The 22925-nt window shown below is 36.0% G+C and overlaps 1 protein-coding gene across 1 annotated transcript in view; it reads right to left on the minus strand.

Moving 5' to 3' along the window:
- The window catches only part of PTPRR (protein tyrosine phosphatase receptor type R), a 380321-nt gene that overhangs the window by 336039 nt on the left and 21357 nt on the right, over positions 1 to 22925 (minus strand). Inside the window, exon 2 of the mRNA XM_069081929.1 lies at positions 2400 to 2704. Within this exon, the coding sequence (XP_068938030.1) occupies positions 2400 to 2704 (305 nt within the window). The remainder of the gene's footprint in view (positions 1 to 2399; positions 2705 to 22925) is intronic.

The raw sequence follows: 22925 nt of genomic DNA on the forward strand, positions 1-22925 counted from the left end.
CCCTGCCTCATGGAAGTACTGAACCTAAGGGCATTTGCTTTTGTGATTTGTTGCTGTTATTGTTCAGTCTGTTTTGACTCTTTGTGACCTCCCATGGACTGTAATATCCATGGGGTTTTTTGGCAAAGATACTGTAGTGGTTTGCCATTTCTTCCTCTAGTGTATTAAGGCAAACAGAGATTAAGTGACTTGCTCAATTAGTAAGTGACTGAGCCTGTATTTGAATTCAGATGTTCTCAACTCTAGTCATGATGCTCTATCCACTGAACCACTTAGCTGCCCCCCAAAAGATTTAATAATATGCAGTTAATTAGGAGTCATCACACAGCCACCATATAAATGGGTTTTCATGGACAGTAATGGCTCCAACATGCTCTCTGAGGCATGTTGGCCTCTTCTGTCATGATTATTAGTAACTCATGAGGTGTGACAGTGTCAGACCAGACCTTCATTAGTCAGAAAATAGGTAAGTAGAACCTCCTAGTTAAAGTTTTTTTTAAGTCAAGAAGGTTTGTTGAAGAAAGAAATAGGGCAACTTGACAAATGTCAGCCTTCAAATGTACATTTTCTATTGAGCATGGATCATTGAAGGCTCTGCTAAGAGAATTTTTTTTAAAGGATGACAGTTTCTACTAAACTGGAATGATTGGAATATAGACTCAGAGACATATTGTATATCTGTTGTCAGAGAAACAGCTTAGCAAAGTCAGAGAAGCTTGTCTATCAAAGACCACCCCCTTAGGTATGGAAGGGCTACATTTTGTGTCGGGGGGGAGGTGTCTGTCATGGTGAAATCTTGAATTCTAATGCAAGAGAGACAAGGGAACAAAAAGGCAGCATAAAGAATTAAGACTGTAGTCATCCAGAGGTTCTTTGGGTATAACAGTGACAGGCAACCAATCATGGCATACTCTGAATCCAAGAATGATTTACAGAGATGGGCAAATCAACATGGCATACTCTTAATGCAAGAATAGTTTACAGTGATGGGCAAATTATCATGGCATACTCTAAATCCAAGAGTGGTTTATAGAGATGGGCAAATCATCATGGCATACTCTGAATCCAAGAATGGTTTTAGAATTTAAGAATTTTGTACAGACATGGTTCGAGAAATTTCTAGTGAGAGGCTGTTGATGCAGATTGGCAATTATTTAGATTTAGTAATTATCGCTTAGAGACTTAGAGAATTGTCTGAAGTACAGCAAAGTTAAATGACTTGCTCAAGGTCACACAACCAGGCTGCATTAGAGAGAATATTCAAACCCCAGTCTTTTTGCCTCTGAAACCAACTTTTTATCCACTACCCCAGAGTCCCTCTTAATATTCATCTTTATTGAGAAAGACTACCTTTGAGGCATTGGGCCAATGTATCTGCCTTTTTGTTAATAATCAGTGACAATCAGGAGGTCAAGAAAGAAATTATGTCAACCCCAAAATAACCACAAAAGCTGGTTAGGGCATCCCCCCCATTTCCCACAGACTACCAGATGTCTGAATAAACATTCCTAAGACCAAGGAAATATTCTGAGTCATTCAGCTATCCAAGTTTATCTATTTCCTCCAAAAAAATTGTTGGATGCTCACTTCTTTAGAAAAAGAGATAAAAGCTCAAAACCACTATTGCAGACAGAAGTTGTGTAGGAGGAGGAAAATAATTTTGAGGAGGATACAGGAGAACTATATTGAGTGGCAGAGACTATAGGATTACTACAATTCTTGCCTAATATCTATTCAAGAAAGTGCATTGTGTAGCCCTGTGAAATATGCTTCTTTGAGCTCTCCTGGAGTGAATTAGTAATGAAACTCCTTAAGATGCACCATTAAGGGTTTCAGTATCAATATTACTTTGCAGCCTAAGCTCCTCTGTAGCAGAGTTTTTTAAACCTGGAATCAATGAATTCTGATGGTCTCTACAGAGAGAATTTTGGGAGGTTGGGAGGTCTGTGAATTTAGAACATCTTTGTTTCCATTAATCTTTGAAATTTTGTAGTTTGTTCAATTATTTTAAAACATCATCATTCTGAGAAATGTTCCATGGGTCTCACCAGACTTCCAAAGTAGTCTGTGGCATAAAAAAGTTTAAGAATCCATGTTCTTTTGGATAGGACAGAGGAAGGCCAGGACTAGGATATGAATCCAAGGGTTTTCAAAACCTAGTGAGAATGTTGAGTTTCTGAAACTAAGAGTGAGACCAGTCTGCTTAGTTGAGCTTTCTAACAATCACTCAGCCTAAACTACTATGCATTATAGATATAGTAACTTCCTTAAACAACTCAGCCAAGTTACCTTGTGAATCATGACATCAATGAGCCCATCTTACTTTCATGTTACTCCTCTCCTCACCCTCCCCTCAAAAGAAAACAAGAATAGCATAAATACCTAAAAATATCACTCACCACAATAATCACATTTGCTTCAGGGATTGGAAGGTTTTCTATTTCCAGATCCTGACCAGTCATTGCTAGCAAGTTGAGAGATGGGTCGTAGGCAGGTCTAGGAAATGTGGACTTAACAATTATGCCAGGATGTCGTTGGCTTGCTTGCATATGAGAAGGGGAATGGAAGCTGTGTTTATATGTTTTTTCATAGCTTGTGTCCAAGCTCTTCTCAATGGTTTGCACGTGGTGGTAGATAAATACAGGCTTCCCTCTATTCCTTTGACGAATTGCCAAGAGATGGTCACGATCTCCTGAAAAGCATCCTGCAGGGGAAAAGGGAGAGAGATAGGAATCAGAATATGGATGGATAGATCCATCAGATAAAACATTTGCATCCTCCAAAGAAGTCTCATGATTTATAAAAGATTTTTCTGGTTTTATATAATGCAATACAGATATATAGCTTCCTTAGCAACATTAAGGTCCTAAGTGATAAGCTCCCCAAAATCAGTTGACAATTCATATTAATTCTGTCTCTACAACATTTATTAAGCATCTGCTAAGTGCCAGGTATTGTGCAAGGTTGTTTGTCTTTGGTTTTCAAAGAGGTCCTTTGACATCATGGGGTGATATCTTGACTTTTGTATGAACTGGATTTAAGTGAGGCAGAGTTGCGCAAAGTTGTCAGCCTTACTCTCTCTTCCAGAGTCATCAAAGTCCAATGGCTAGCCGAAAGTCACAAAGAATGGAAATGGCAGAGGATGCAGTAGAATACCTTGGCATCTTCAATGTCTGAACATTCTCTAAGCCCTCTAAATATCTGCTTCAATCTTCTTCTTGGCCATTGGACCAAATTGTTTTCATCTGCCCATTCCACCAGGGGAAGTCTTCATGTGCTTGGGGTAGACATCCCCCTAACATACCAATGGGTTTGAGGACTGTTAGTTACCCTCAACCTGGTTTAGCCTTTCTATCAAAATGGATTTTATTAGGGTATGGCCTCTATGCATGCTACAGCTTCTTGGAGTCACAGATGAGAGTTGGGTGACTGGTTAGATACCGAAGGTAGATAAGCAGCCCTGGAAATGGCTCAGCAAAGTATCACATCAGAGATACTAGTCCTCCCTTAATATATCATATCATATTACAAATATGATCTCATTTCCTCTAATGTTTTCTCATTACCTCTAGAATGAAATATAAACTTCTCTGGAATTTAAAACTCTTAACAAACTGGCCCCAACCTACTTTTTAGGCTTATTTATTATTCCACTTGATGGATCCTGTAGGACAGTAAAATTGGACTTCTTACAGTTTCTCATACATGACAGTGTATTTCTTATCTCCATGAATTTCTACTGAGATGATGCTAGGTCCTGGGCATACAAAATAAAGGCAAAAGAAGGATCTTGCCTCCAAAGAGCTCACAATGTAATGGGGGCAATGCAATACATTTTAAAAAGAGCTAAAACAGAGAGGCAGGGTACCCTGTGGCATGGAGGCATGCTGACCTCAAAGATAAGTGAATTGCAGCCAGGTGGAGAAAGATGAGTGGCTGTCCTGGGTGAAGGACCTGGGAGAAGCTCTCCACTGTTCACCCTCTACCCTCTCCAATCAGAGGGTACCAATCAGCACCCCCTAGATATAAACACCTACGTGGGAAATGATGAGATGGCATTTGTAAGCATCCTCTAGGATCTAGGAAGAGCTCTCCACAAATATTTCACATTTGCCTCGTTCCTTCTATTCACATAAGCACCACCCCAGTTCAGGGCATCATTGTTTCACAAAAAGATTATTTCAATAGCTTCCTGATTGATCTCCCTTCTTCCTCTCTAATAAATCTCGACACAGCTGATAAATTGATATTCATGAAACACATATCTAGTCATGTCACTTCTCTGCCCAGAAATCTCTGGTAGGTTCCAATTGTACCTAGAATAAATACAAATTTATTTTAAATTTAAAGTTTTCTCCCTAAAATATAAGTACTGAAAGTACTTCAAAGTTTGGGACCAACTCATCTCTCTGGACTGATGTTATATTATTCCCAGTCATATCTATATTCAGGCCAAACTGTCCAAATTACTGTTTACCATCCATGAAATTAGATCTCTCAACTTTATGACATTGTATAGAGTGTCCCACATGCCTAGAATATTCTCATTTCTCACCTCCACTTTTTTGAATCCTTAACCCTAACAGCCTACTAGCACCGTACCAAGAAACTGGATCACTTCCATTTGAATTGTCTTAGGAAGATTCTGAAGCTTACCTGGCAGGAAGGTACCAGAAACTGAGGTCCTTTCTCAAACTAAACTGCCAACCATTCAAACTCTACTGCAGAAAGTGCGATTTTGCTGAGCTGGACATGTGTTTCTAATGCAAAAGTATGTTTGCTTAAAATACTATTTTACAGAGAACTCACACAAAGCAAATACTCACATAGAGGTCAGAAAAAGTGATGCAGGATCAAGGTCTCTCTGAAGAACTTTGGAATTGATTTGAGACATGCCAGATATTGGCACAGGACTGCCAAGCATGGCATGCCTGGATCAAAGAAGGCAATATGCTTTTTGAGCAAAGCAGAATCTCTGTTGCTCAAAAGAAACACAAGGCATGCAAATTTAAGGATATCTCCATTCCAAGTATTCATATGGATTATTTGTGTCTGAAATGTGGTAGAGCCTTCCCAGCTCATATTGGTCTAATCAACCACAGTTGGACACACTGTACCTTGACCCCCAACATAGTGATATCATTTCTGTTCTCTTTGAGAATAAAGAACAATAACCAACTATCAGCTCAACTACCACCTCCTTCAAGAGATTTTTCCTGTTTTCCACCCAGCTATTAGTGTTCCTTTCCTAATTATTTTGACTTATTTTCATTTATTTATATATTTGTATTTTCTAGTCTGTGTGTATATTTCCTCACAGTACAATAGAGAATTTTTAAGAGCAGGGGCTACTTTGTTTTTATTGTTCTGTATCCTTAGCATCTAGCACTTTTCTAGTACCTAGTAGGGACCCAATAAATGTTCATTAAATTGGAGTGAATTGAGATCAGAGACTGTCTAATGTATCTTTGCATCTCCCTCAACATCTAGAAAAAAATATTAAAACCTTAATATATGATGTGCTGAATGAACAGTGCTGAAACCACTTTCTTTCTTTAAAACCTTGTCTCCACTTGAATAACTTTAGTGACTTTCCTCCAGAAGAGCTTATTATTTAATAAGTAAGCCCAATCCACTTTTAGTCAACTCTAATTATTAGTAAATTTGTCTTTATACGAAAGTGAATTTAAATTCATTTAATTTTATATTTAAATTAAACTGCAATTCCCACAAAATTTGCAGTCAACAGACCAGTGGGAAGAAATAGAATTTATACTTTACATGACAATTCTTCAAGTATTTGAAAATTATCATCTCTAATCCCCCCTCTCAACCATCAAATCTCTTCTCTAGGACAAACATTTGCAATTTCTTCAACCAATATTCACATGGAGGAGGAGAAAGAAGAGGAGATGAAGGAGAAGGAGGAGGAAGAGCAAGATAAAGAAAGAAGTATCAATGAACCACTTTATAAATTCACAAGACAAAACAAGAAAGTTTAAAGAAGGCTTGGTATTAATACGTTTTTACAAGATTGTACTTAATGGAAATTCAGAGTTTCATGTGCTATTCTCTTTTTTGATACTTTGGATATTCAAATGCTCACATCTGTCTATGTTTCTTAAATTCATAATTGTTTTTTTTAAATGAAAACAAAAGAAGTGCACACCAGAAGCTGGCATTAAAAGATCTACAAAATTTTCTCTCCATATTTGCAGAGGTGGTGTACTTTATATGTGGCGGAGGCCTTTGAATGTTGGACTTGATGGATGTGTTGGCGAGCTTTGCCTTCCTCTGTTTTAAATTATTATAGGTCACAGCTCTTTGGGGAGGGAAGAGAAAGAGAGGGGAGAGGGATATATTGGGAAATGAAAATGATTCATAAACATATAAACGTTATTTTATTTTTAATATTATTTTGTTTTTCCCAATTCTTTGTCAACACAATTTTTAGCATTCATTTTTTTTTACAAGATTTTAAGTTCCAGATTTTTCTCCCTCCCTCTCCTCTCCTCTTCTGAAAATGGTAGGCAATTTGATAGAGGTTATACATGAGCTACATTTTAAAATATATTTCCATATTAGTCACAGCTGTGAAAGAAAAAAAACAAATAAAAAAGAAACAAATATGGAAAAGAATAAAGTAAGTGAAAATACATCCTTTGATCTGCATTCAGAGTCCATCAGTTTTCTATCTGGATATCAATAGTATTTTCCTTCATGAGTCCTTTGTACTTGTCTTGGATCATTGTGTCATTGAGATGATGTGAGTCATTCATAGATGATCATCACACAATGTTGCTGATACAGTGTACAATATTTTCCTGTTTCTGATCATTTCACTTTGCATCAGTTCATAAAAGTCTTTCCAGGTCTTTCTGAAATCTGCCCATTCATCACTTCTTATTGCACAATGGTATTCCATTACATTTATATACCACAGCTTGTTCAGTCATTCCCCAATTGATGGGCATTCCCTCAATTTCCAATATTTTCCCACAACAAAAATGGCTGCTATAAATACGTTTTTACACATGTAAGTCCTTTTCTCTTTTTCTGATTTCTTTTGGATACAGAGGTAATAGTATATTGCTTGATCAAAGGGTATGCACAGTTTGGTTACCCTTTGGGCACCAAATTGCTCTCCAGAATGTCTGGATCAGTTCACAACTCCATCAACAATGCATTAGCATCCTACTTTTCCCACATCTTCTCCAGCATTTATCATTTTCCTTTTCTGCCATATTAGGCAACCTGACGGGTGTGAAGTGGTACCTCAGAGTTGTCTTAATTGCATTTCTCTAATCAAAAGTGATTTAGAGCACTTCTTCATATGTTTATAGATAGCTTCCCTGTCAGGTAAGATATATTTCTGTGTTCAAGTGATTGTGTTTATCATTTCTTCTTTGAGTCTATATTAATGACAGTAAGATACAAGTGATGCCCATCACCCACCCTTCCATTTTCCCTCTTCACTGTAATAGGTCTTTCACTCCTCTTCATGTGAAATAATTTACCCCATTCTACCTCTTCTTTCTGTACCCAGTGTACTCTACTTTCTCATCCCATAGTTATCTTTTTACTTCATTCCCTTAAATTCACCTTATACTGTACCTTCTGTCTATGTATATTCTTTCTAGCTGTTTTCACTGTAAGTGATATCTAGCTGTATCACTGTTAGTGATACAACTTTTAAGATTTGCAAATATTATCTTCCTGTACAGGGATGTAAACAGTTTGGCTTTATAGAATCCCGTATGTCTTTTCCTTTTTTACCTGTTCATGCTTCTCTTGGGTCTTGATATTGGAGATCAAATTTTTTGTTCAATTCTGGTCTCCATATGAAAGCTTAAAATCCTTCTATTTCATTGAATGACCATTTTTTTCTCTTGATGTATAATGCTTAATTTCATCATGAAACTGATTCTTGGTTGGACATTGCCTTCCAGAATATCATTTTCCATGGCATCTGATATTTTAATGTTGCAGCTGCTAAGTTCTATGCAATCCTAATTGTGACTCCCTGATATTTTAATTGCTTATTTCTGGCCATTTGAAGTATTTTTTTCCTTGACCTGATAGTTCTGTATTTTGGCTATAGTGTACCTTTGAGTTTCTATTTTGGGGTCTCTTCCCTAAGATGATCGATGGATTCTTTCAATGCCTATTTTGCCCTCTTATTCCAGAATATCAGGACAATTTTCTTTGATAATTTCTTGGAAAATGCTGTCCAGGTCCTCCTTTTGATTGTAGTTTTCAGATGGTCCATTGATTCTGATATTGTCTCTTTTGGATCTAATTACCTAGTCAATAGTTTTTCCCATGAGGTATTTTATATTTTCTTCTATTTTTTATTCTTTTGAATTTGTTTGATTGATTTTTAATGTCTCATAGAGTCATTACCTTCTACTTGCCCAATTCTAACTTTTAAGGAGCTACTTTCCTCAATTAGTTTTTATACTTTATTTTCTATTTGGCAAATTCTATTTTTAAGGAGTTTTCTTTTTCCAGGCTATTGATTCTTTTTTAATATTTCTCTTGCTCCACTCTCATTTGTTTTCTCAATTTTTCTTCCACTTCTTTTGTTTTTGTGGGTTTTTTTTAGTTCTTCCATGAGTTCTTTTTGGACTTGAGACTACTTCCCATTGTTCTTTGTGGTTTTGCCTATAGGTGTTTTGACATTGTTGTTCTCTTCTGAGTTTGTGTCTCGATCTTCCCTGTCACCATAATAACTTTCTATTGGCATTCTTGGTGGGGAGTGCTCACCTTTTTTTGGCCTTTTTCCTTTCTTTGAAATTTGAGCTCTACTCCCAGGGTGAAGAGGGCACAGTCTCAGGCTTCTTGTGATGGGGGCAGCAGACTCTGACTGCTTACCTAGTGCTGCACTGATGTTTCCCTGAGGCCCACAGGGGACCTTCCTGTCTGGTACTGCACTAATGGATGGGTTATGGGTTGGTTAGTGCTGCTGGAGGCTGTAGGGGTCTGGCAGTTTATCTTGTGCTGAACCAGGGTCCTAGAGCTGGTGTCTGGAATGTGCTGAGGTTGATGGGGTGCTTCTGCCTTTCCCCAGGGCTACACTGAAGCATGTGGTGGTCTGGCCACTGAATATTGCTTGTTTTCCCAGGGCTAAGCTGAAGCATATGGTAGTTCTCAGTTGTGGAGTCTGCTCATTCCCCTAGCTATGTTGAGGAATATGAGGGGTCCTGATGTTGACATTTGCCTGCTCCACTGCCCTGGGGCTCAAGATCTACCACACATTTCCTGAGGTGGGGCTTGCTGCTGGTTTGTTGAGATGTTTCCTGTCCTGGAATTTGCTTCCCTTTTACCCAAGAGAGACAAACCTTTCCTGCCAATCTTTCAAGTTTCTTTGGCTCAAAGGTTGTTTTGTCCCTGTCTTTTTGCTGGCTCTGCTGTTCCAGGATTTGTTTGGGGCTGCTATTTTATAGTTGCTTGGAGGTGAATATGGGAGAATTATATCAATTTACTGTTTACTCCACTATCTTAGCTCCCAGAAATCATCAATATAATTTTAAACAACAATAAAGATATATAAGCAGATAAGGAGGTGAGCCAGTCATGGATGAATGAAGAATTATCAAAGACATTATTATATGGTTACAAAATGGCCAGTGAAAACAAACAAAAAAATTTACTCAGTGAATTTTTCACTATTCAATACCAAGTTGTTCCCTTACCTTTTAAAAATAAATAATATTATTTAGTATCTTTTTATGTAATTTTGAATTCACAATATATTCCTCTCCCTTCTCCCACCCAGTTAGCCATCCCTTATAACAATAAAAAAATTTAAAGTAAGTGAAAATAGAAGAATAAAAAGTATAGCAAAACTAACCAGTATATCAGTCAAGTACAGAACTATGTACTGTTTTTTACATCCTTAATCTTTCCACACATTTCTACAAAGAAGGAGGAAAGGTGTATTTTCATCTCCCTTCTTTGAGATGAAAACTGATCATCATCATTATACCACATTTAGTTTTCAATCAATTGACAAGCATTTATTGAGAGTTACTAAGTGGGGTTGGCTAAGTGGCACAGTGAATAGAGCACCAGCCCTAGAATCAGGAGGACCTGATTTCAAATCTGACCTCAAACATTTAACACTTACTAGCCATGTGACCTTAGGAAAGTCACTTAATGCCAATTGCCCTGCCCTCCCCCCTCAAAAAAAAAGCAAAAAAAAAAAAGAGTTAACATGTGCCAGGCATGGTGTTAAGCACTGGGAAAATAAAGAAAAAGTAACAATGGTCCCTGACCTAAAGATATTTGCATTTTAATATGGCATACAAAAATCATATTATACAAAACAAATATAGAATTGATGGAAATTAATCTTAAAAGGAATAGCAGTTTGTTCTATTCTGTTATAGCTGTTACTTTTTTCCATACATATTATCATAATTATGGCATATGGTATTTTCCTGGTTCTTTTCTCACTTTGTATCAGTTTTCAATCTTTCCCTGAAGACTTCATACTTATCATTGCTCACAATACCTTAATATTCTATTACATTCACCTACAACTAACTTAACCATCTGTTGTTCAATCGTCATCAATTTGTTTTTCCAGTTCTTTTCTACTATAAAGCTGCTGCTATAGATATTTTGATTATTGGACCTCTCCAATAACTTTAGAACATATATCTAGCAGTGAGTTACCTGGTTCAAATTGTATGTGTATTTTAGTCAGTTTCTTAGCTTAATTTTAAATTATTTTTTCCAGAGTGTTTGGACAAATACACATTTCCATCAACAATTTATTACTGTTCCTATTTTAACACAATTCCTTCACTACCATTTGTATCTTTTGTCATTCTTGGAAAATTCTGGATGTGAAGTGAAATTTCAGAGATTTTGTGGTTTGCATTACTCTTAAAAGTAATTTATGTTTTTTGGTTTAGCAAATTCATTTGTTTATGTATCTCTTTATATATTCTGTTCTACTTATCTACTTTCCTTTTAAAATTAATACTAAGTAGTTTTTAATAACCACCACATTATAGTACAATTTGAGTTATGACAATGTTGTTGCTTTTTAATTCCTATCTTCCCCCTCCATTATTTCCTTTAAGAGTCTGGATTTTTGCTTCTCCAAATGAATGGTATATTTTTATTTGTTCTACAAAGTATCCCTTTGGTGGTTTGATTCACATATACTATGAATTATTCTAGATAACATCACCATTTTTTATTATACTGTTGTAGCCCTGTGTAGCAGCAAGCACCCCAGGGGTCCTCAGGGTTTGCTGCCAACACAGGTTCTTAGATCTGCTTTGATAAAGGAAAGCAACTCAAAATGGGTTAACAAGCTTACTTTAATCAGTCAAACATATGTATCGTTTACCTAGTTCAGGGGAAAAAGGTCAGCACCCCAAACTTCAGAATACACAGACAGAATTATCAAGACAGAAACAGATCAAGTAGACAGATTTCGAAGCTGTCCAACCATTACATCCATACCCAGTCAACATCTGGGTTTCAAAGCCGGGGGGACTCTGGACAACGGCTAGGCCAGAGTTTCATCAAATCACAGAACACTTCTCAAAGTGAGCCCGCAAAACAAAGCTACACATCAGGGCTTATATAGCCTTCTCCTGGCTCAGAGAATATAACAACCTTCTGGACCCACTGGCCAATCAAGAAGTATCTACTGAAAAACAAGCCTCCCACCCAGGCTCCAGGTGCACTTTAGCCCAGGGGCAGGGAAGATCTTTAAAATTTACATTCCCATTACACCCTGCTGTGAGCAATCAATATATTTCCAGTAATTGAAATTATTCTCTATTTCTTTAAGTATTTTGCAATTCTATCTATATAAGTCTTGAGGGTTCTGTGGTAGATTGATTCTCAGATATTTTATGCATTTTTTAGTTGTTGTGAATGAGACTTTCCTTTCAATTATTCCCTCCTGGGTTTTTCTATTGCTATAAAGAAATACTTTTGCACATTTATTTTGTAACCTACTACTTAACTGAAATTATTAATCATTTCACTTAGTTTCTTTACTGACTCTTGGAATCCTCCATGTAAAATAGCTGTCATGTCATCAGAAAATAGAAATATTTTGGCTCTTCTTTGCTTATGTATACACCTAAAATTTCCTTCTTTTACTATATTGATTTTATTTGCACTTCTAGAACTGTGTCAAAAAAGAAAACATCAAAGAAAAGGGAAGAACTCTTCATTTCTCTATTTATTAGGAAAGTTCTAGACTCTTCCAATTTTGCATGATAGCTTTTGATCTGAGACAGATGTTTTTACCATATAAAATATTTTCCTATTATTATAATTGGAGTTTTAAGCATAAATGAATATTCTATTTGCTTAAAGGCTTTAAAAATTAATTGATACAAATGGTTAAGATATTTTATTTTAATATGAGTGTTTAACTGTTTTCTTAATATCAAACTATCCTTGTAACACTGGTATAAATACAACTTGAGAATAGGGAATATATATGTATATATACATATATATACACACATACATACATACACACATATTTGTACAAATACATCTAATACTACTTACAAACATATATTTGTGGATTCAGAGTCTTTTGCCAGGATTTTATTTATAACTTTGAATCTGATATACTTTAATCATATTGGTCTATTATTATCTTCCTTTGCTTGGTTCTTCCCTATTTTAGATATTATATTAATTTCACAAAGTTGTGCTATGTAGAGCATTTTTTCTCATTTTTTGAGAATTTATGTAGTATTGGCTTTGATTGTTCTTTTAAAACTTAGCTTGTTTTCTTCTGGGAAAGCTATGGTTCTTATGTTGTTTATATGCCTCTCATATTTGAAATCAGTATATTTTTACTATATATAGACTACTCTTTTAAAACTATTGCTTTTGGCATTTTTTTTCCAGATTTTCTTTCACTTTTGCGTACTTACTTCCCTTTTGTTTCTTTGGATGGACTCAAAATCATGGATTCAAATTTTCTATTTTGCCAATGATTTCTGCTGCCTAAGTTATGAATTCTGCTTTAATAAGTCTTTTATTTTTAAGTCATTTGGGAATGCATTTCCATTCTCTTTTTGGCAATTCAAAGAGTCATCTGTCTCATTTGATTTTGATTCATTTTCCTTTGTCTTACAGTGTTTACTTTGAGATGTTTGGACTCATTTAGATGTTTGGAATCCATCTTCCATGACATCTTTACTGTTTGATTTATATGCTTGCACTCAAGGTTTTTGAGTTCCCTTACTTCTGAAATCTTTGGCAATTTCATTTTTCTTCTATAGTTTACCTTGTCATTCACTCTTCAGCTCCTTTCCCTTTGATAGTTGTTTTCTAGAGAAATGCACCTCTAAACTGTCTTAGCCTTCTCCCACACTGGGAAATTCACATCTTCTGGCATCAATTTCAACCCAAGTTGACTTATGTTGGGACAAGATTGACCTCATCTGAACACCAGTCCCCTTTTCTTCCAGCCTGGAAGAGCCCTACACATGTGTTGTTGTCCCACACAAGTTTCCTTTGTTCTTTAATTCTGTGAATGAATGGTGCACTGATGGCCCAGGAAGAACACAGAGCACAGTCTGCCCATTCATCCACTTCTTTCACATGGTGAGAAAGTGAGGGAGGGTAAAGTTGATTTCCATTGTTTGTTGCACCAAATGGTAAGGTGATGGCAGGGAAAAGAGAGTGTGCTAGCAGAGACTCAAACAACAACAAAGGAATTGTGAGTGAATCCCAGAGCAGAATGCCTTTGCTACCTTTCCAAAGTTTGGGGGCCAGTCGGAGAGCAGGTGCTGAGTGCTAGGGAACTGGGATTACTTTTCTTTGCTGTTAATTCATCTGGTTGTTATCTTATTAAAGTCCTTAATGTCTTAACTTATAGAAACAGCTGCAATTGCTTTACTTCTTACTCTATAATTTTTTGTGAGTTTTGACAATTCATGAAGTTCTGAGAAAATATCACATTTTTGTTTGAAAATTGTCTTGCAGGCAGCTAGATGGTGCAGTGAATAAAGCACCAACTTTGGAGTCAGAAGGACCTGAGTTGCATAGTGTAACTCCATCTGTGAACTGGTCCAGGACAATATACTATGGTATAGGCCACAAAACACGACCAAAATAATTATTTTCTCAGCAGTTATCTTTTACCCTCATAGGGAAAATGGTAGAGATCTAGGTTAGGTATGCAATAGAGCTTCAACATGGCCCTCAGTCAGCAGAAATAGATAATGTGACTTGTTTCTTTAAAAGTATCAAATGTCATGCATTTGAAGATCTGTGAGATCTAAAGTACAACAGCCCTGGACTTGAGTTTCTTAGATATTTGAAAGATTTTGAGTTATTTTGTGGTTCCAATGTTGGAGCTCCTGGAGCTTTCAGAATATGGCAATATCATTCAGTGTAAATAGGAGTTACCATCTCAATTTTTGGCACAGGTAGAATGGTAGCTAGTAATAGCACAGAAAGGAATGGTTCCTCCTAAAAAAGAAGATATGAACAGATTCATGCAAGATGACAAAGGACTCATAGACCTTTTAGTCTAGAAAAATTAAGTGACGAAATTTCAAACAGCAGTCAGTCACAGAATCAGGATTTGAACCCAGGACTTTGGACTTGGAGTCGTCTGGTGTTCTCAATAGGGCACCCTCAGTAACTGTTGGAAGATGGTAGTGTGTTAGCAACTAGAGGGTCCCATACCCCCCACAGACAATGTGGCTAAACCTTTTAAAAAGTGCCAGAGGGAGCCTTGACAAAGAAAATAAAGAGAAAAAACCTATAAGTTACTTTATCCCTTCATCAAATCCAGACCTGTACAAAAAAGCTTCAAGAAAACTGAGAAAACTCAAAACATGGAAGACAAAAAGTTCTTTGTGTAGCAACATATATAGTAGGCACTTATCACCTCAATTTGCATAAATTTGTCAAATGGTTTTCTTCCCAAAGATGGCAGTGTGGGAGCACCGGGCATTGTGAAATGAGCATATATAATTGAGGGAGGAGGGTAGGCAGGGCTATGCACTGAAAGGAAGTAAAAATGGATTGAAAAAGGCAAGGGTACCAAAGGCAAATCTTGCCAATATCATAATTTTCTTGAGGCCTAGCCCTGTTACGAAATATGAAAACTCTTTCACAGAATATATAATTAGTAGTAACCCAAGGACACTAATATGCATTTATGAAAAATGACTCTATTAGTCAGTCATCAACAAGCATTTATTGAGGTGGTGGTTGTTCAGTTGTGTCCCAACCCTTCAAGACCCTATCTGGGATTTTCTTGCCATTTCTTTCTCCATCTCATTTTAGAGATAAGAAACTGAGTTAACCAGGGATAAGTGACTTGCCCAAGGTAACACAGGTAGTAAGTATCTGAGGTCAGATTTGAACTGAGGAAGATGAGTCTTTCTATTTCCAAGCCCTGTTCTCTATCCACTAAGCTATCTAGCTGCCAGTCATTGTGTTAAATTCTATGGATACAAAGAAACATGAAAAACAGCTCCTTTCCTCAAGCTCTTAGTCTAATGGAGGAGACAACAAGCAAACAACTGTGTAGAAACAAGCTGTAGACAGAATAAATTGGAGATAATCAATAATCAATGCACTAGCATTAAGAGAGATCAGGAAAGGGTTCTCATATAAAATAGAATTGGTACTTGAAGGAAATAAGGAAAGCCAAAAGGAAAAGAGGAGAAAGGGGGGAGAATTTTAAGCATGAAGCACAGCTGGTGAAAATGTCCAGAATGGAGAGATGGTGAATCTTCTGCAAGGAACAGCATCAAAAGCAAAATGTGGGAATCAATCAATTGGGAATTGATTCCAGATATGACCATAATGGAAAAAGCATTGCCCTGAAAGAGGAGAAGTATATTGAGTTGCCGTGAGGGCAGATCATATTATGATTTATTATTTCGAAAGCAATGTACATAATTCCTGGCTTTGCCAGGCAGAATGGGCTTGCACAATCACTCTCAGAATGAACTGCTGGAGTGCAAGTGCTTTAAATCAATTTCAGTGCTTATGAAAGGAAGAAGGGGACAGACCAATTCTTCCTGAAGAAAAAGAAGTATGCAATCATAATCACAAAGAAGGTGGCTAGTACCCCTCGTCTTTTTGTGAAAAGGGAATCATATTGTATCAAGCAGCACAGTCACTTTTTGCCTTAAATATGGGATTTGAAAGCTATGCTATCCCTTCTTTCTCTTCCCAAATTATGGGTAAATGAAAAGTTTTTAAATTAAATTAAATTTATTATTTATTTTTAGTTTTCAACATTTATTTCCACAAGATTTTGAGTTACAATTTTTCTCCCTGTCTTTCTCCTTCCCCCCACTCCAAAATAGCAAGCCCACTGAATACCCCTTCCCCCAATCTGTTCTCTCTTATATCCTTCCCCAACACCCCCTAACTTTCTAGTAGGGCAAGGTGGGTTTCTATACCCATATACCTATATATCTTATTTCCCAGTTTCATGTAAAAAACAAATTTTTAAACATTTGTTTTTAAAACTTTGAGTTCTAGATTTTTTCCCTCTTCACCCAACCCCACTGGGAAGATAAGTAATTCAATAAAGGTTCTACATGTGTAGTTACCCATATCATTTCCATAGTAGTTATATTGTGAAAGACTAGCTATATTTCCCTCCCTCCTATCCCACCTCCCACTTATACTATTTTATCATTTGACCCCATCCCTTTTCAAAAATGTTTCCTTCTAACTACCCTCTCCCCCAATCTGCCCTCCCTTCTATCATCCCTCCTCTTATCCCCTACCCCCCTATTTTCCTGTAGGGTAAGATACCCAATTGAGTATGGATGCTATTCCCTCCTTAAGCCAAATTCAATGAGAATAAGGTGTCCCATTCCCTTTCACCTTCCTGCTCTTCCCCTCCATTGTAATTATTTTCTCTTGCCTCTTTTATATAAGATAATTTACCCTAATCTATCTCTCCCTTTCTCTTCCTAATAAATTCCTCTCTCATCTCTTAATTTTAATTTTTAGATATCATCCCTTCATATTCAACTCATACTGTGCCCTCTGTCTATGTATACATAAACATATATATACCCACACTCACAAACATATTTATATACACATACATCCTCCTACATTTATATATATGTGTGTGTGTGTGTGTGTGTGTGTGTATACATACATACACACATATTGCCTTAAACTATCTTCATACTGAGAGAAGTCTTATGAGTTACAATTTTTGTTTTTCGATGTAGGAATGTAAATAGTTCAACTTTAATAAGTTCCTTATGATTTCTTTTTCCTGTTTACCCTCTCATGCTTCTCTTGTTTCTCTTGCTTGTTTTATTTGAAAGTCAAATTGTCTGTTCAGCTTTGTTTTTTTCATCAAAAATGCTTAAAATCCTCTATTTCATTGAATGACTATATTTTCCCCTGTAGCATTAAACTCAGTTTTGCTGGGTTGGTGATTCGTGGTTTTAATCCTAGCTCCTTTGACCTCTGAAATGTCATAGTCTGAGCTGTACAATCCCTTAAGGTAGAAGCTGCTAGGTCTTGTGTTATCCTGATTGTGTTTCCATAATACTCAATTTGTTTCTTTCTGACTGCTTGCAATATTTTCTCCTTGACCTGGGAACTCTGGAATTTGGCTATAATATTCCTAAGAGTTTTCTTTTTGGGATCTTTTTCAAGAGGTGATCAGTGAATTCTTTTACTTTCTATTTTGCCCTGTGTTTCTAGAATGTCAGGGTAATTTTGCTTGATATTATCTTGAAAGATGGTGTCTAGGCTCTTTTTTTGATCTTGGATTTCAAGTAGTCCAAAAATTTTTAAATGATCTCTCCTGGCTCTATTTTCCAGGTCAGTGGTTTTTCCAATGAGATATTTCACATTGTCTTCTATTCTTTCATTTGTTTGGATCTATTTTATAGTATCTTGATTTCTCATAAGGTCATTAGCTTACATTTTCTCCAATCTAATTCTGAAGGAGTTATTCTATTCAGTGAGTTTTTGAAATTCTTTTTCCATCTGGCAAATTTGGCTTTTTAAGTCATTCTTCTCCTCATTGGCTTTTTGGGCCTCTTTTGCCATTTGAGTTAGTCTATTTTTTAAGGTGTTATTTTCTTCAGTGTATATTTGGGTCTCCTTCAGCAGACTGTTGACTCACTTTTCATGATTTTCTTGTATCATTCTTATTTCTTTTCCAAAATTTCCTCCACTTCTCTTACTTGGTTTTCAGAACCCTTCTTGAGCTCCTCAATGGCCTGTAACAACTTCCTATTTTTCTTGGAAGCTTTTGATACAGGAGTTCTGATTTTGATGTCTTCCTCCCACTCCATGCCTTGATAGTTTTTGTACCCAAAAAAGGTTTCCATGGTCTGTTTATGCTTCCTCTCTTTGCTCATATTGGTAGCTAATTACTTGACTTTTGAGCTCTTTGACATGGTAGAACTCTGTTTCCAAAATGGAGAGAGCTATGCCCCAAATTTCTGTTTTGTTTTGTTTTGCAGCTGCTGGAGCTATTAGGAGGGCACTGTCTCTACAGCCCCCACAAGCTCTGGTTCACTGGTCACACACCCCAGGACCACCACCCAAGACCATGATCCCAATCCAAGCTGTTTAAAGGAAGAGCAATTACCCTCTGAATGGTTGTTTGGTTCCCCTAGGGCAGGCCAGGACCTCTGGAAGCAGCCACAGTGGTGGCTGTATGGCCACTTCACCTCCAGTTGCTTCTTGTCCCAAGGGCAGGGGCCAGATCATGCTCTTCAGTACCCCCTGCCCTGTTGCAACAGAGTTTCATACTGACCTTTTACTTTGTCTTTGGTGTTTATGTGTTGAAAAGTCTGGCACCTGCTACATCTACTAATGATTCACTCTCCTGAAGTTTGCTCCAGCAGTAGCTGGTTGGGGCCACCCTGGGGCTGGAATCTCGTGGCTCACACTGGCCTGTGATAGGTTCTCAGATTGGTGCGATAGACCATTTCTGTCTGCCTGCTGGACTTCCTACAGCCAGAGATTTGTTTCTCTCTGTCACTTCGTGGGTTCTGTAGCTCTAAAGTTTATTTAGAGTCATTTTTTACATGTGTCAGAAGTGATTGGAGCAGGAGCCCATGCCAAGTTTGTGTTTCTACTCCACCATCTTGGCTCCACCCTAAATGAAAACTTTTCCTTTAAAAAATATACCATTTCTTTTTACATGGAAGTTATTTCTGCATATGACTTCTCAAACCATATAAGCCCCCCCCCTTGACCAGTTCCCTTGAAAGAAAAACAAATAAAAACCAGTCCAAACCCAACCAACATGGTAACTGTATCTCACAGAACATATAACCATTCTATACCCATCATCCTTCACTTCCCTAATAAAAGGAAGGGATTGCCCCATTTCCTTGTATGGTCAAGGTTGGTTGCAAGAGTTACTGAAGTGATTTTTGGCTTTGCTTTAGTTAGTGTTCTTTTCCTTTCCATTATTGAAAACATTGTATATGCTAATCTCCCAATTCTGCTTACTCCACTCAGTGTGAGAAGGCAACATAGTGTAGTGGAGAGAGCACTGGAGGGAAATCAAGGACACTCAAAATGAATCAATCAAATTCAATTTGTTCTAGAAAACTAGAATTTTTGTAGCACTCACTGCAAACACTGGAGACAATGCAACAGAGTTGGATAAAAGATTTTTTTATCCCCACCTCCACCCACCCCTCCCAGGCAGGAAGGAGAAATCTTAGGAGATTCAAGAAGCAATTGTCAAAACAAATGGATGTTTTCAAATCCAACTGCTATATAAACATCCATTAAAAAATAGAAATAAAAACTATGCTTTCCTTGCACCCCCAACTTTTTGTTCTTTGTTTAAGAGGAAGTTTTACTGGGAAGAAGATGAAGGGGGGATATATTTGGAAATTAAATAAATTATTTAGAAAATAGATAATAACACAAATATTACCAAAGTCCAAAATAAAAACCATCAGTTGTATTAGCATATGGTAAAAAAATTCCAACTGACTGTGCAGCAATTATTTAATGATAGTCACAAAGGAGGCAAAAAATTTGTATTGGCACTTATTGAATCTTGATATAAAAATGGTCTTCCACTGTCATACTGTTTGTTGGTGTAGGCTGATGACATAAATAAATTATGTTATTGCATTGAATGCTGCTTTTTAATGAGAAAAAATATAAACTTAAAGTTAAATGATTGTTGGGTTATAATTAAAGTATCACGATATTTGTTATGTTTCTTAATACCATTCATTTAGGTAACCATAGTGTAATAAGTTGATTTCCAAAAAACCTGCAACTTAAGAAATCCAAATTTGAGAATGATCATAGATAATAGTTTGATTTTCACAACAATACAATTTAAATTTAATTGTTTTCATTTTGATTCTTTTAAAAGTGAAACAATATTTCTCTGTGATGGAGAAATATGTAACTGATTTGCTGTGAAAATCTACTTAAGCTACTGAAATTACTAACAGCAAAGACATCAGAGATAATTTAACTTGCAAATTTGGAAAAAAAAAAAAAACCAAAAAGCTCAGACTCATAAAACTCATAATTGGAATTCACAAATACCAGTATTGATGGAGAAGACTAATATCCTTGCTTAATACACATGCTTTTATTGGTCACAGCATGATATTCAACATATTTAAACATCTTGAAAGTATGCATGTAGAAAATAGTTAAAACAGGATTTTTGGAAAATGTGATGGTTTTATGAGGAAAAAGCCCATTTTTTTTTCAAAAAATGGTACTTGTGATAGCAAAAGGATTATTTGCATCATATGTGAATGCTTACAGATTTGCTGAGGGCAAAAAGTCTTATTTGATAAGAGAAATATTGGTATTACTTACACCTCTTGATATGATTGAAATGATACTTAGCAAATCATGGGTAAAATCATTTTCAAATGGTTCCACTGGCAGATATTATGGCAGTATGAAGAATTGTCCTCAAGTCTGAAATTTTTGTGATCTATTGAGAAACTAAAACCTTCCTATTTTCCAGTCACAAATGGATGAAGTAAAAGTAGTTAAAGATACTTATTTGTTTACATATGTATAGCATGTAATTGAAAATGCTGTTAGGAAATGTTTTGTTACTTTGGAAACCTACACCTTGGCTTGTCTTATACTAGTACACTAAAACAAGTACTTGAACTTGAAAATCAATTAAAGTGTGACTATGGGTAATTATCTAGCTTAATAATTAAAGCAATAAAAATTCTACTGCCTTTCATAATATCTTATTTATATAAAAGGATTGTCAGTTGTAGGTGTTAAAAAGATTAAAAAATTGATATTTATTGGTGATTGAAAAAAATTATGGGTTGTAATATCATCAATGATGCCACATTTTAAGAAGTTTTATGATAAAAAATAAGTCTACCCATTACACCAATATATTATTAAGGTTATTAATTTATATATTATAAATATGAATATTGTAAAGAAAAATAAGAGTCTCTATATGGTACACTACTTTATTGTAGGTTTAAGATTTATTTCTGTTTTAAAATTTTAACATATTCTTAATTTTGTTTGAAGTAAATATAAACATTACTTGTGTAGACTGTTTTGTGAAAAGTGGGCAGATGAGGCAAATTTTTTTTGTAGAAAGGGGAGTATTACTATATAAATCTTGGAAACTACTGAAGTAGAAAACCTCAAAACTAGACATGGGAATCTCTGTTCTAGAGATTTCAAAGTAATTACAAAAAAAAAGATTCAATTTATAGAATGTATACATATCTCTGATTTCAAAAAGCATATCAAAAGCAAAATGATTGAAACTCCTTGGACTTTGTGTTCTGGTTTCAATTAATCACACAACAATGGTGTGGCTCTTCTACACACAAAAAAAAATTAATTGAATTTTGTTTTTGTAGTTGAAATTAATTTCCTTTTAAAAGTCAGTTTCATGTATATTTCCTTTTGCCATAATGCAGTAAACATCCAACTGTATTGAATAGGTAACTTTCAGTTATTTTACCCTGATATAGACATAGCACAAAATAAGTTATTGCTCTTTCTGAAGAACTTTCCACCACAGAATCGGAAGACCTGGGTTTAAATCCTGACTTTCCATCTTTTAATGAGTTAATTCACTCTTCTCTCCTTCACTTTTCCAATCTGCAAAATGAGTGCTTTAGAATAAGAAGTCAGCATGGTATGGTGTGAAGAGCCTTGGATTTGTAGTAAAAGGACCTATGTTCAAATTACAGTCATCTTGCAAGGTATCTATGCAATCTTGGGTTGTTGTGCAATCTCTGGCTCTCAGTTTCCTCATCTGCAAAATAAGGTGTTCATACTAGATGGCCCCTAAGGTGCTCTCTGTTTCTAAATCTATTTTATGGTCTCCAAGATTAATTTTTTTTAATTTCAGAAAAGAATTTCAGAAAATGCCAAAAAATTCATTTACTAACATCTACCAGCAACTCCTCAAAGAAAGGCTTGATATAAAATTATAATTGAAAGAATACCTGACTCCGGGAATGATAAAATAAGATGCTAAAAATCTTTACACATAATCCCATAGGCCAGCATTAGTAGCCTTTAGGTATTAAATTTTCACAGGGTATTCCATGAATTTGGGTAGCGGTGCATCAAATATTTCTATAACTTAGGTCATGAAACTACTACCAAAATAGCCAATTTTCTTCTGCAACCTTCAGCTCCATATAGGATATTATGGGAGTCTTTTGTGAAAAAAAAAAAAACTAATTCCACATGGACACAAGATATTTTTACAAAGGAATCTTCCAGATTTGCTACTAGACATATTGACTACCTCCCTCTCCCTTCCCTAAATAAGGGTATAGACTAGAATGTTAAAAACCTTCCCAATTAAAATTGCTTGTGCCTCCCCAAACCCCTCCAAATACCTGTAAAATATGACTAAACAAATTCTAGAGCAGGAGAACTTGCAAAATGACATAGTGAAACAAATATCCAGC

This window comes from Petaurus breviceps, unplaced genomic scaffold, assembly GCF_028583685.1.
Source record: "Petaurus breviceps papuanus isolate PSGF00001 unplaced genomic scaffold, PetGlider_PUasm1.0 156, whole genome shotgun sequence".
Lineage (NCBI taxonomy): Eukaryota > Metazoa > Chordata > Mammalia > Diprotodontia > Petauridae > Petaurus > Petaurus breviceps.